The following is a 15,485-nucleotide window of genomic DNA, read 5'->3' on the forward strand; positions in this document are numbered from 1 at the left end:
GAAGGAGAAACAGAAATTTAGACAGAGACAGAGCGCTAAAGAGAGGAACATTTAGAAGGAACGAAAGGGGATGAAACTAGTGCACATTGCCAGCTGCTCTTGCTTAGTTTCCTCTTAGTCAGGCTTGATCTCTTGACAGATAATGCTATTATAGCATTTTCAGTCTGCTCTTTCTGGGCTTCAAAATTACCAGCAACCACCAGTCAGACTCGCAAATTACCACCAGGATCCAAGAAAACATCAAACGCAAAGAAGTTACAACGTGCAAACAGCAAAATTCTAGCAAATAAAACTAACATTTAACAAGTCGATTATTGTTATGTTAGCAATACAGTAATACTGTTGAATTATAACAATGCTCCAGGTTTGTTCATATGGCCAAGAAATTATTTTAAAAGTTTTGTTTTATTTGCCACCTGCCAGTTGTTTTCATAGAAGAGATAACATCTTCAACATTATATTTTTTTAGTATATTGCATAAAAAAACCTTTTTTTAAAAAAAAAAAAAGTTAGCAAATATATTCACAACCTCAGAAAATCCAGTTTGACTTCTGCTAGCAATGGAAATGTTTTTCAAATGAAGAAATAATCTACCATGATTGCTGTTTTCCATGCCGTTGCTATCAATTTATATTTTTGGCAAATCAGTCAACCTAAGCGCTGACATCTTACCTATACATCGTGGTAGCGTGTTGCTCCAGACTCGCCTGCCTCCTCCCAGACAAGTGATCTTGCTCTCTCCCTCAAGTCGGTAGCCAGGGAAGCAAGAAAAGTTCAGTGAATCACCAACTTGAAAGCTGAGTCCCATTCTCCTGCTGGATGCTGGTACACCAGGATCCTCACATGGCTCCAAGTCATACTCTGTAGAAAGAAATTGTCATGAGTCAGCATAAAAAGAAAGAAGGTATTAATAATAAGAAGTGTGCAAAAATTGTTATATTAGCCAACACTAGAAAGAAATGCATTAACACTACATGTAAGCATTTGGAGCTGTGTCACTTAAGAGTCACAAAGACTCATTTTAAATTCCCCAGAATAATTTAAATACTTAAAGATTAATTTATTAAACTGTCATTAGTTTAAATTACAAGAATGTTAAAAAGGACAAATTTGATTTAGTTTTCCCTGCTTCATCTCATTATGAAAACATGTGCAGCAGTCTCATCTAAGACTTCCTAAGACTGCTTCATCCACTGAGATAGGAAGCTCTGTAATCTGTAGTGCCAAATAGGTTTGAAATACTTAAGGAAACTGTCAAAAATTTGTGTATCATGTATCAGGTCCCAAATAAAAGCTTTTAAATGTAAGTGCAGCACTTAACCAGATGTACTGCATATCTGTCAAAATAACCAGTTAGGTTTAATAATGCATAAAACCCATTTTTTCCATCGCATATTAAAAAGTTACTTGAGCAGGTGAAACACTGTATCTAACAATTTGGTTTATTAGTTTGAAAATTTCAACAGTCTGCCATTAAAGAAAAGTCAATGAATTTGTTATTTATTTATTTATTTATTGGTAAGGGATCATCATACAGTGTCACGGCCAGGGGTTCAGCAGGCCGCTGACTAGTAGCGTTCTCTCTCTCTTGCTCTCTCTCTCGCTCTCTCGCCAGGGTTCATGGTGGGTTCACGCCCTCGGCCCACGCCCCTCTGAAGAAGAAACACCTGGGCCTCATCAGTGCAGCCAGCATTTAAGCCAGGGAGTGGCTTCTACTCATCGCTGGATGTGTGTGACTCGCGTCAGTGCAGCCCAGCTCTGAGCAAGTTCTCTTTTGCTTCCCTGTGCAAAACCTCTAACGTGTTCTTCCTTCTGTACATAGATCCCCTGGACCCGACCCTGCATTCCCCGAGCGGATTCCTTTTTTTGTGTGAGTGTTTGGAGAGAGACTGGTCACGATAGGAGAGAGTCAGAAGAGGAGCAAGCGTCTTTTCCCTACCTGGATTTCCCCGGAGCCTTTTCCCTGTCACCGCTTTGTATATAGCACTACCCCTGCACTATTTGTATATACACCTGGTGGAAATGTAATAAATACCAACTGTGCCTCTGAGTCCAGCGTGTGAGTCCTCAAGCGAACCGTGACATACAGTCACTAACAGGCCAATTTAATAAGCCTTGTAATTTGCTTTAAAATGAATTTTAGCCAATGCAATGCTAAAAAAGAAGTAGAAAAATTGTGTTCAGGTGTTCTTACCTGAGAAAGTGATATTAAATCCTTCGTAACTCATGGAAAAATCTGAAATAAACCGTAGCTGAGCGCTGAAGTTCCCATAGAGTCCGGCTTTAACACTAGGAGGCAGCACGGAGCCAGTGAGTCGAGCTACCGGAACCTGAAAATTGCCATCCTCTGTGATTGACAAGTAGTCATGGTTCTCTTCCAGATGGAAAGTGTGGAAAACCAAATGGACTCCTGAAAGAACAGATGGCAAAATGGATAGATGGATGAAAGGATAGATGAATGCAAGAATGGATGGATAGGCATGCAGTGTAAGATAGACAGTTACAGATATGCAAAGCATACACTCTATCAGGCAATATATATAAGCAATAGTCTAAGCCACTGTACATGAGATTCTTATCCATCATCCAGTACCATCAGTGAGGAATATGCTCTGTCCCAAATCCATCTTGCATAATGTGTAAGTCATATAAAACTATCTGCAGTGACAAGAAAACCATAGAACCCCCACGGCGCTCTGATCTCAACATCTCTGAGTCAGTCTGGCATTACATGAAGAGGCATTACATGAAGATAGTGAGAGGGCTGTGGCAAGTTGTCTAAGAGAACTATTTTTTACACTTGAAAAATTGTCCAAGTGTACACTGGAGAATTTGTGGCAAAGGGTGGCCGCATTTCATTGCCTAGCACATTTTTCCATATTATTAAAATATGAAAAAATACATATTTTAACATGTTATAACCAGTGATTGACATTTCCATTACATTTGAGCATTCTTACCTTTTCCATGGGACACTTCTATAGTCCAGGTGCAGTTAAGAGAATTGGGGTAGAAGTCAGGAAAGCCAGGAGACAGAATTGTTCCCGTTTTACCATAAACATAACCTCCACAAAGAGCTGAAAATGTGACAGACAGAGAAGATTGGAACACAGCTGGAGATTTTCTTTTATTCAAAAAACTCAAAAAAAGTTGTACTAAAAATGTACACATCTTCAGTACCGTTACGAGGTCGCCACCAGTGATCGGTGTAATGAATTCCAAAGTAACATGTTGCTATCGTCACATTACATTTTTCAGTAACACAAGAAAGTATTGCATTATTGTACTTAATTCAGTAATCATGTTATAGTTCAATTATGTAGTTACTTGTATTACAAAGGGTCTTTAGTTGACTGCATAATGGCGAACATGCCTTTCCCTTCCAAGGAGGAGGAAAATGGTGGGGTGCTCTACAACTTTTGAGAAGCGACAATGTGGACATTACATTTGTTTTTATTGCACGAAGGACAATAGCACAATGGTAAAGTGAAAACTGCGTCCAAGACAGAAACATAATGCTGCTAACGCAGCTTGGCTCATTACAAGTATCTGAAAAGTGACAGCATGCTTTGACAAAGCTAGTGAAGAACCCAGAGGGATGTTAAAAGCCTAGCCCAGCAGCCAGAGCCTGATCTTTAACAGTGTTTAAAAAAAGCAGTGATGAGGAATCGGGCTTCTAGCGTTGTAGCATCCATTTCTACATGTTAGAGTAGAATCAGCGTGAAAAACATTTTGAAATCTCTTAGAGTTGGTTTTCAACTTTGCTTTGTGTTCAAACACTAAAAAGAGACTATAGTGATGTTTTCATTATTTCAGATTGGTACCAGGCTGCAGGAGAGGGGGCTAAGGTAGATATTCTTAACCGGTAACTATGTGACAATACATTTTAGGTCATGACACAAAATTAATGTGATTAATTACTTTCACCATGGATAACTAAGTAAGTACAGTATTACATTATTATTTTTTAAAAAAGAAACCAGCATTTCTAATAGATTACTTATTTTTTGAGTAACAATCCCAACTCTGCTCACCACCTACTGGCAGATTAATATAAATTCTTTATTAAATTCCTGGGACTTGGCTTTTTTCCCCCCAGCCTGCAGAAAATCACCCCTGAATTTGGTGTTGTTAGCATGGTGTTAAATTCAGGACTGTACTGAAGACTTACTCTATGATTACATAAGAAGAAAGATTAATGTACAGTAGAACAACGTATAATAATAAAGAATAAAGATCTTAAGATGTTAGTCATACATAACTCTAATACCAAAACCTGGTGTCTCAGGTCTTGTACGTAAATCGACTTGTTATGCGTGCAAACATTCTACTGTATAGTATGAGCGGTGAGCAATGAGCAGTGCTGATTTCAGCAAACGCCCTTTGTGTTAGAAAAGCTTTTGCAAAGAGATTTTGCAAAGTGAACGAAACAAAGGTTAAAGATGAGCTTACTGCAGAAACAAAAGGACAAAAGGAAAGAGCAGGGAGAATGTCACAGACAAACAGAGACTGGTTTGTTAAAAGAGAGTGAGAGATTGGTGTGTGTGTGTGTTACCAGATACCTAGCCTCCACACAGAGCAATTCACTGATATGGAACGGGACAAATTCATTTGGGGTACTGCAGAATGAAAAATGCCATAGTAATGTAATGGAGAGCAAAAGAGAGCTAGCAGTACATCAGAGACTTCTGAACTAAGATAATATATTGACTCTTTGCTTCTCTTTGACTGAGCTTTCATCGCTTTCAGTACTATTCAGAGCAGTTCAGATAAATTTAATTCAATTAAAGCGCTTCAAGGTGTTTGACTGGCATGGCAATAAAAGGAATCTCTTTGTCAGCTATAAAACAAACGGATTCCAGACTATAAACAAAACAAACAGACAAAACATTTTTCTTCACTGTCAATTTATATATATTTTGGTACGCAAACGCATCTTTTAGCTACAGAGATAAATGCAGTAGTCATTCGTTTGGTGAAAGGTTTATAAAAAGACTATTTATGATTTTTGCCTTTATGAGGACAGATTTCACAGCTCCTCTAATTTCTTCGTGCTGCAGGTACTCCAGCGTGCAGACTTCGTCTTCACCCCTCTCTCTCTCTCAATCTCTCAGTCTGATCATTTTTCTTCCTACTATTCTATATCATATTTCAACAGGGCTGGGGTTGATTTAAGAAGCTGTGATACGAGCTGTTCCCTCTCACTGACTAGCTGTCTTGTGAGTGTTGCGGTAACCTCTGCCAGCTTTTCAGACTCCCATCAGGATTTGGCAAAAACTAGGACACTGTCTGTCTAAATGACCCTTGTTAAGGGAGGCACATGCGCATGTCTGTCTGTACGTAATGTATGTAACGTGTGTAACGGTTCATACTTTGGTGGTCCTAATCATCTGTGTGTGAAAAGAGAGAGAGAGAGAGAGAGAGAGAGATCGTTAAGGAAATGTGTGTGAGAAACTGTGAGGTGTATAACAATGCATAGAAAGAATGTGACAAGAAAGAGAGACGATTCATGACCAACAAACAAAAAAAAAGAAACAGAGAAAGAGGCTGGATTCTAAAGAAAGAGCTGCTTGGTTTTCGGAGAGGAGAGATAAATATATAAAGATAGCATATCAGTTTTCAGCATCATTCCTCCTCCTTCCCTTTTCTTAGTCTTTAAATACATTCTTAGTCTTCTTAAGTGATTCTCTAACTTTGGTCACTTCTAACAAGTTGTTGTCTTGGCACCAACTGCATGCTTTAAAATGTCACAGCACCCCTTCAATACTCTTCCTGACACATAAAAGAGCAGCCAGCGTTATCTGTTTGGTGATTTAACTGACCTGCAGGAATAAGATGAATGGTTTGTGTTGAATAGACGTTCTGGCATTACTGAAAGGGAATGGTGCCTGCATGCCTGGGGGGATGACGACATGTCATTTTGCTTTTTATTTTAAATGCAGTGCTGTCTGTGTAATGTAGTGTGTGTGAAATGTTAACTGTGCCTCTGAGACTGTCCTGTAAATAACATTATTGCCATTAATGGGTGCGAGTGTGTGTATGAATCGCTTCCAGCATGCCTGTGGGAGGGCTTAAAGATGATTTCTTTGCTCTTTTAAATAGAATAACCAAGAATTTTGTGAGTAGATATTGTAGGTTTGCACAGTATTTGCAAGACTTGTTGTTTTGTCCCACACTTCCACAACATGCAGCCAAGTGTGATTAATCTAAATTTCAGCTGGGTAATAATATACTTAACACATAATTCCACTGTGATCTTCGCCCAAAAGCACACTATATCTCACATTACATTAAGTCAAGTCTTACACACCATTTCAGAAAAGTGCCATTCTGAAATAACATGTCTTATAATGTGACAGCTGTCTCATTCAGTGGCATGCCTGGCTGAAAATTGAAAATGTCACAGTGCCGGTTTAAAACTGTTTGCCTTACATGGCTGCAAGTATGACATAGATTGCTTTGCCATGAACTTACTCCTAACTTGTGATATCCTTTCATTTTCATATTTGATTATGTTCAGTTGGCAGAGCAGATGAGATGCTGTTTGTTTAACTCCCACCATAGCATAAGCTGTGGAAAAACGCTGCCTAGGAAGCCCTTTGAATAGCCAGGGAGCATCTGTTTCAGTAATTTCTATTGACCTGAATAAGTTCACAAAGGCTAAATGTCCAGCTTGAGTCATTGTGGTGGGAGTGAAGACTGTTTGTCCAATTACAGGGCAAAAGGCAGAAGTGAGAGAACAGACTTTTTTTTTCTTCAATATTCTGCTATGAAGGAAAGTAGCTACTGGTGTCACTGAAAACACCTTCCCTTTCAAATGTCTTTTACCTCTGACACAGACTGATCCTCTTTTCTGCCACTTCCATCTTTATTCTCCTGTATTTTGTGTTGATATTCAAACGGGGTTTCAATGTTCAGGGTCAGTGTAGAAATGAAGTGACCACGCAGAAAATTTAGTATAAACAGTAATCTGCAGAAATCTTGAGCCACCCATCAGTTCTTTACTTTTTGCTACCAAATGGAGAATACGGGTAGAGATTTATTGAAGCGCATGCAAAATTGCGCCAACATAAGGAAACAAAAAAGAAGTTTCTGTGCAACTCCAGTGAGCTTGAATGTCAATATTTGGTTATGACCACCTTTATTCCTCAACACAGCCTGAACTCTCTTGGGCAAGCGTACTTTTAATGAATCTAGGTAGTCTTCAGGAATAGTCCTCCAAGGTTCTTGAAGGACATTTAAAGCTCTACTTTGGATGTTGGCCAGATTTGGTTCTGTTCTCTGTCAAGATGATCCCACATTGCTTCAATAATATCGACATCAAGGCTCTGGGGAGGCCAGTCCATGATTGATATGTTCTGTTCTGTTTGCAATACTGAAAAAGGAAGCTTTATCACATGGTAGAGGAAAGTTTAACTGTACTTTTTTGTGTTCAGAATCCACTTGTTTTGACAGCATCAACTGACTGAAATTCAGCCTCAAACCATGACCGAGACTCCAACATGTTTTACAGATGACTGTAGATATTCCTCATTGATGATTTGAACCAAAAACCAGCCTTCAACTGAGAGCATTTCTGATGTGGCTCTGGTGAACAGTAGATGGATCACATTAAAGAACAGATGGATCTTTCACCTGCAGTTCATCTGCTAAAAGTCTGTCTTGATCAGTTTCCTCAAAGGACACATTACACACTATATCATGATATGCAAAGTTTAGAGCTAACAGCTCTCTGGCAATCACCCTGTTGGTGTAAAAATACTATTTGTTGCTTGTCATTCTGTGTTATCTTTGGCAATTTTGGAAATTCAACTAAAGTAATGGGGACAAATGATGTGTTTTTGCACTAGGCTGCTAGTAACAAAGTGCTTAAAGGTGCAATTTAAAAACTGCTTCCTTGCTACTTCATATTGTCTGTTATGTGTAGACACAAAGCTGTCCCCTGAGTTAGAGGCTTATTTTATTTTTGAATGATTCATATGTCAGTGGTAAGTTGCTTAACAAACAAAAAAACATTCCCTTAAAAATGTTTAGCTATGAGGACAGGATTGAACAAAAAAGTGAAAAAAACAGTGTCTCTAGATCTTCAGAGAGGATTTACATACAGCAGATGTCAAGTTCAGTGTGCATCTGTCTGTATGTGGTAGCCAAGTGATTGAATGGAGCCCTGTCCAAGGTGCAGCGAACACAGTTATATAGTTATAGTTGAGATGGATTGTAAGAAAAGTGCTAAATAGTATAACAAAGTCTGATATTTAGCAATCTTTCAAGAGTCTATCAAAGCAAGATGCAATTTCAACTTTTCCTGTAGTGCCAGATTAACTTAAAAAAAGAGCTCATACATTGATTTCCAGTGTAAATAAAATGATTAGATAAAACTCCTTACAAAAGACTGTGGTGGCTACTATTTCTTAGTTGCAATATTTAGTTGGAGAATTAAAAACATCAACTCTAAAGCACACATAATCAATCAAACAACAATTTGGCCAGAATTAAATTCAGCTCAAGATGACTTATTTTGCCAACGAAAGCATTTAATGCAGCTTTTGGCTTGAGAAGTGTATTTATAAAGCTATTTCAAGCTGTTCTCCCAACTAAGCACTTCTGGAGGCAAAAACTGGGCAATGTCTTTGGTTAAAAGAAAACAAACCCCAAACCACAATGGCCTGCTCTGTCAGTATGTTGACAACATTTTTTCACTCTTTTCCATGTTTAGAGAATGTGAAACTGTGTGAGGTGAGTCACGAGAGAACAGCATTCGCCCCTGATTGTATTACTCACGCTACTGGGTAATTCCTGAAAGAAATCAAATCAAATAAAAGAAGATACTAACCATCACAACTGGGAAGAGCGTGACTCCACTGATGATTCTGCTCGCAAACAATTGGCTCCTGATCGCTAAGTGTGTATCCCGGGTCACATGTAAATGACACACGAGAGCCAATGGAAAAGCTGCTGCCATGGCGACGACCATTCACTGGGATACCAGGATCGAGACACGAGTCTGACTCCATTTTCACACCTGAAAATCACATCACACAACCGCCGCAGTGTCAAGAGGTTGAGTGTATTTGCGTCTGTAAGCAATTTCGAGTGTGTCTACCAGGCATTTCAGTCTATCAGTCATTTAGACTTACTTTCATATCTGATGCTGAAGCCTGCGGCAGAGCGGCTGTTGTCTGTAGTGAACAACAGGAACAGGAAGTTTGATGTGGAAATCAGGAAATGAGGCGCTTGGGTACCATGGTATTCGCCGATCAGGAGAGAGGATGCTGAGGGGCCATCCCTGATCTCCAGTGTGTCATAGTTGACTTCTGTCTGGAACCTAGAGAAACAAAGAAAAACAAAAACATGCACATGAAATTCCCAACTGCAAGTTATACATGTTAATAAATTCCAACGCTGAAAAAACAGAAACTCGACAATATTGTTCATTTTGCACAATTTATCCACTGTAGGCAAAAAAACCCCCATTGAGCTATAACAAAGTACTACCATATAAGAAACTTGACTGATATGTAAGCAATCAATCAGTCACACCTTCAACTATTCTATTAAATAGCTAAAACACTTAAACACTAATTAACCCATTTACATTAAGTTGGAGCTACAGGGCCTAATCAGTTGATTTTTGGGTCTAAGCATCAAATAGTAGATGATCCAGAAAAAGGATATCACCAACCTATCTAGTTGAACAGAAACCAAGATTTGGGAGCTACTGACACACTGCAACAACGCGGTATCTAAATAATTATATCTGACCAGCTAAATGGAAAATTAACTAGCCTCTGCTTCAGAAGAAGTATGCTGAATCGTCCACAAATGAAATGCCTCATAGGCGATGAAGATAACTCGGCGTGTACGTCACATTTCAAAAAGACAAATTTCTGCTATTGCAGTTTCAGGCTACACTGCATCTGTCTGTGGCTTGTTTCCAGAAGAAAAAAAAATGTAAAAAGCCAACATTAATCATTTACTGCAGCAGTAACTCACCAGCCTCATTTATATCTGACTACCTTATACTGCATATGAAAGACTGCCCAACTAAAATATTAACTAAATAATGCACTCCCTAACATATTATCTAACCATTAACAGTCAAACTTCAACAATTTTTGAACAAACACATTTGACAAATCAGTCAACAGCATAGTTGAGTAATACACTTACTTGTCAAAGTGTATCTTTACAGCATGGTCTGCTTGTGCTTCAATCACCCACTGGCAGTTCAGAGAGTCTTTGTAAAAGGAGGGCCAACCAGGAGATAGCAAAACACCTGTAGGAGCTGTAAGATGCCCTCCACAGGGAGCTGGATGGAAACAAAGACCCCCACACACAACCACAGGAAATTAAATTAATCATTTTCTCCTTGTAAATGTCTGTAAATTGCTCCTATTTCATTAAGTTAGCAGATTAATTGTCTGCTCTGTTTATTTTATCATTCTAATCCAGTCTGAATTTCTATATTTCATACATAAACATTTACCTTCAGAAATTACGGTGAGCCCATCATGTGCTACAGTAAGCAATTTTGAGTTAGTGATGTTTGAAAAAGCCCAAAATAATTATCACATTATAATTTATAGGAGGTATTAAATATATTTATGTGTCAAATGGTGCCAAAAAATAACTCTCCGTTTCCCTGCACAAGCTGCAGGCAGCAAAACTGGCACATACCGTCACTACTTTATAGCTCAGTTCCAAAATTTCAATTATGACACATTAAAAAACAATAATTATCTCCTGTTGAGTTGTTTCTTTCAAATAAAATGAAACATCAGACATCGTATCATGTTCGGTTTTTATTCTTATTCATTTTGAGTCTGTCTAGAACCTGAATTAAACATAAAAAACTCCAGACCTGGAATTCATGGTTTCTTCATTATTCATTGCTACAACATATAATTTGCAGTGGCTTGTCTTTTCAAGTAGCTCATACCTTTGCCTATTTGATTGCTCTCATAAATCCAGACTTTCAGCAAGAAAAGAAAAAAAAAAACACCGAATGCATACTGAAGGAGCAGTTTTTCTGGATGGGATCTTCAAGGACAGGAGAGATGATATTCTCTCGTACTCCATAGTTAAAAAGATGACCCCCCCATGTTCAATTTGATTTTGTCCTCTGACCGATTTATTAACAACAGGCAACAATTGATAATGTCATTTAGACAATGCAATCAGGATGCAAGATGGGAAGGTTGCAAAGATAAACATACAAACGCTCACAGACTGGTGGGTGCCATTCACCTTCAAAAATTGTCGAAAAAGCAGAAAACTGACAATCCTGTTATTATCACTTCCCCATATCTGCAACCTAATAGTACATCTCTGTCTTTCGGTGTCTAAATAAATGAATATGTGTCCCTGAAAAGCTTTGGTACAACATGTGCCAGTCTCATTTAAAGATTATTCTTTAGAAAGAATGATGTGTCCAAACTGCAAGGCTAAAATCAATTAAAAGAGAAAATTAAATTGTTCCAAAGGTGCATAAACACACTTGAGCTGTATGGTAATCGCTAAAATAGTTGAATGTTTTGTGGAACATTATACTCCTATATACAATAAACAGTTCTTATGTGTAGGTGTCTGCTTAGGTTTACCTTCACAGCGAGGTACAGCTGCAGACCAGACAACATTTCCATCCTGAATAATGCAGGTGACCTGATCGGACCCCTGGAAATACATGATTTAAAGAAATGTTACATTTATACTAGGTTTTACCACACAACTATGGGCACCGATTATGACAATCAAAATTGTGTTAAAAAAGTGTGATAATGATACTTTCAAATGATTATTACCTGAGTCCGAATGAATCCTTGATCACAGCGAAACGCCACTGAGCTGCCAAGCTGAAACTGGTCACCGTACCTCTGACCATTTACTGGGACTCCTGGGTCATGACATTCATTCTGACCAAATGCTACAGAGAGAAAATAACCAGAGAAAAGTTAAAACTGGGGCTAAGACACATAAGATTGAATTACTGTATCAAACAAAGGCAAATTAATTTGAAAAGGAAAGAACAAAGACGTAATCTGAAAGAAAAGAGAAAGCTGGCAGATTGCAACTACACTCTGGTTAAGTGGTTCAAAATATGTATGCATATTTATTCATTTGAGCAGTTTTTACCAGTTTTTTCAATTTATTTTAATACCGAAAAATTGGTTCTGCCAGACGGAAAAAAAATGAAACCGCTGCTGTATCACTGTCAGTGAATGTGACATCTCCACTGATATGGAAATATGGGAATGGAATTATCTTTATGTGGACTCAACCTTGTCATGTTAAGCTTATATTATCCCCATTCCAGAGATTAACCTGATCCCACCCAGAGCACACACCCAGTGATTGGACATGTCTCAGGTTGATTAGCTGCTGATGGAGGGAAATGGGAGCAGTGAGAGAAAGGAGAGGACGTAGGGAAAAAAATGAGAGCCACAAGGGAAATGGCAGGTACACAAACAAAAATGCACACATACTGTATATTACATACAGTCTTGTAGCAGTATTCAAAGATGTGTTCAAATATGCATGTAGAGAAAGCACTATATAGGCCAAAGGCAGACACAGATAAAGTAGCTTTTGCACTCCTTCAACAACCTGATATTATAGAAGAGGAGGAAAAGACTAGAAGATACGTATGAGAAAAAGCACGAAATGCCAGCATACAAAATATTCAAATGATATGTTTAAACCAATACAGTCATTGAATTAAACCCAGTAGAAGATGAAAAAAAAAGGCCAACTAAGGCTGAAAAAGCTAAGAAGAAGCCATAGTGACAGGGAAAGGTAGAAACATATGGCATAAAAAAAGGAAAAAATAAAAACTAAATGATATTTCGGCTATGACAGAGAAAAGATGAACTCAATAGTTGACCCCAGATAAGAATAACTATGCATCTTACAGTGAATGCATTTTGTAATTTAAATTTTTGAGCAAGCCATTTTTGAGTAAGATGTAAACATTTTAAATATTAGCTGTAGTTAGTGATGAAATAAGAATTTTGACATTAAGGAGCAATATGCACTGAAGTCAGCAGGCTAACCAGCTAGACCAGGCTTGGCTAACTCCAGGCCTCAAGGGCCGGTGTCCTGCAGGTTTTAGATCTCACACTGGGTCCACAATATTGTCAACAATGTCAATGTTGTCAAGAATCAACAATATTGTATAATGTGGGAAAGTCTCAGATCGGTCTAACTCTAGACTTATTTATTCAGAGTTTTTACTCATCCCAAGAGTCTAAATCTGTTCCATGTATAAATTTATTCTTGCATTGTTTTGTAGTTGAAGTGGACATCTGATTCATTAGTTCAGGGATGGGCCAACTCCAGGCCTCAAGGGCGGGTCCTGCAGGTTTTAGATCTCACCCTGGGTCAACACACCTGAATCAAATGATTAGTTCATTACCAGGCCTCTGGAGAACTTCACGACATGTTGAGGAGGTAATTTAACCATTTAAATCAGCTGTGATGGATCAAGGACACATCTAAAGCCTGCAGGACACCGACCCTCGAGGCCTGGGTTTGGACACCACTGAGCTAGACCCAAGCGCTAAAGTAGTTCCACTTTCTACCTCAAGGGACAATAGTGAGTCCAGTCTCTTTTTGCCCAAAGTATGGTTTAGTTTAAAACAAATTGTTAAAAAAACAAAAAGTGAACATATATAAGGTCAAAATTGTTTTGTTTTTTTGCAGTAGATTAAATTGGAAATGATCATCTTCTTCCCTCTGAAAGTGATAAAAACAGAATTTGGATATATTCCATTTTGAATCTATCATTAATAACCTTAGCTGTCGTAGGCTAAAGCACATTTTTACACATGATGTCCTTATAATATATAGGATCAATTTATTTGTAGGATAGATTCAAATCTGTGAACAGTTATTGGCTCCCAGTGCACTGCTTTCACCAAATAACTGCACAGTCTTGCATTCATTCTTGAGTTTCTAACACAATTCATATAAATATACCCACAGCATAACCTCTTGATATTCATATATGCATTAAAATGTTAATAGACCAAATTACTGAAACAGCACAATATGTTTGATATTTTTAAGTCCCAGTGTAGAATTTATGTCATCAGGTTTTCAAATTACATTTTCAAAAAGTTTCACCACTAAAAACTATATGAATGTATTTCAGCATTTTTCTTTTCTGCCAGGTAAAAAGTTTGAGAGGCATTTAATTTAATATGATTTTTATTTAACTGCGTATTAATTTTTTGTTTGAGGTGCATCAAACTTTTCATTTGTATAGGATTTGAAATAGTACACTTTTTTATTAATTATGCTCAGTTTTTTTTTTCACTAGGTTAAAAAACACCCACACACACACACACACACACACACACACACACACACACACACACACACGCGCGCGCACTATTTTCATTTGTCAAATGCCACCTCTAAAGGAAGAGCCAAAGACAAGGTCATTTGGGAGGCAGTGTGTGAAATGGTGCAAAACTGCATGGTAATCACACTGAATGAATCTGAATCACTCAGGCAGAACTAGTTCAGCTTAGAGTGGATAAATATACAGGATGGAGTAGCTGGGTTCAAACTCAATGGGACAGGCTTAACTGGATGAAAGTTGAGTAAGACATGCATATGTAGCTTGCCATCACCAGTGTGTGAATGTGTGTGTGAATGGGTGGATGACTGGATGTGTAAAGCGCTTTGAGGTCCTTAGGGACTAGAAAAGCGCTATACAAATACAGGCCATTTACCATATAGGATCAGTCAAGCAGAAGAAGTCAAACAGGACAGGTTAAGGTAACGTCAGGTGCAGTAATGCTGATGTCGGTATTATAGTAATCATAACGAAGTGCCATTCTGAGGTGGTTAGCATATGAAAAGGTATTTTACTCTGAGCTATATTTAATATGGATCTTAACTAGTATATGAAGATACTAGCTATACAACAAGCCGGTAGCTCTGGAAGCAAATCCTTAGAATTTAGTTGTAAATTTAGCTTATATGTTTTAAAGATGTGCATTAAGTTACATAGCAATACTCAGCTTGATAATCAGTAAATCATCACTTGTTTAAAAAAAGGGACACACATAATGTATTGCAGTACGTTGACAACTGATTTCTACTTTTGTCTCTGATTACATGGTGGTAGAAGTGTTGTATCTCAGTTTTACTGTTGGAATGTCCGTATTGTTTAACAAATTTCTGCTATCAAAACTCCACTGAAGTGGCCCTGGAAGTATTCTGAATAAAAATTTGTCAAAGTGTCAAAACGACATGCTGTCATTTGTCAGAACAACTGCTGGGAAAAAATGACAGTTACTTAAAAAAAATGAAAACACAAAAATTGCCACATCACAAAACCAAATTCAAATACAACAATGAGGTAGTACGTTGGTAGAGATCTCAGTGCATATTTGGTTGGTTGCAAAGAGGCTGCTACCCTAAATCCTCTTTGTGACTAGTAGACTATCACAGTCACTGCAGTATGCACAGAAGACACA

The 15,485-nt window shown here is 38.0% G+C and overlaps 1 protein-coding gene across 1 annotated transcript in view; it reads right to left on the reverse strand.

The window, feature by feature from the left end:
* The window catches only part of csmd1b (CUB and Sushi multiple domains 1b), a 437,934-nt gene that overhangs the window by 121,509 nt on the left and 300,940 nt on the right, over positions 1–15,485 (reverse strand). Inside the window, 8 exon segments of the mRNA XM_085164942.1 lie at positions 673–861; positions 2,195–2,410; positions 2,961–3,077; positions 8,834–9,022; positions 9,138–9,325; positions 10,171–10,309; positions 11,601–11,673; positions 11,802–11,923. Coding sequence (XP_085021068.1) covers positions 673–861; positions 2,195–2,410; positions 2,961–3,077; positions 8,834–9,022; positions 9,138–9,325; positions 10,171–10,309; positions 11,601–11,673; positions 11,802–11,923 — 1,233 coding nt within the window.

This window comes from Neolamprologus multifasciatus, chromosome 1, assembly GCF_963576455.1.
Source record: "Neolamprologus multifasciatus chromosome 1, fNeoMul1.2, whole genome shotgun sequence".
In the NCBI taxonomy this organism is placed as follows: domain Eukaryota; kingdom Metazoa; phylum Chordata; class Actinopteri; order Cichliformes; family Cichlidae; genus Neolamprologus; species Neolamprologus multifasciatus.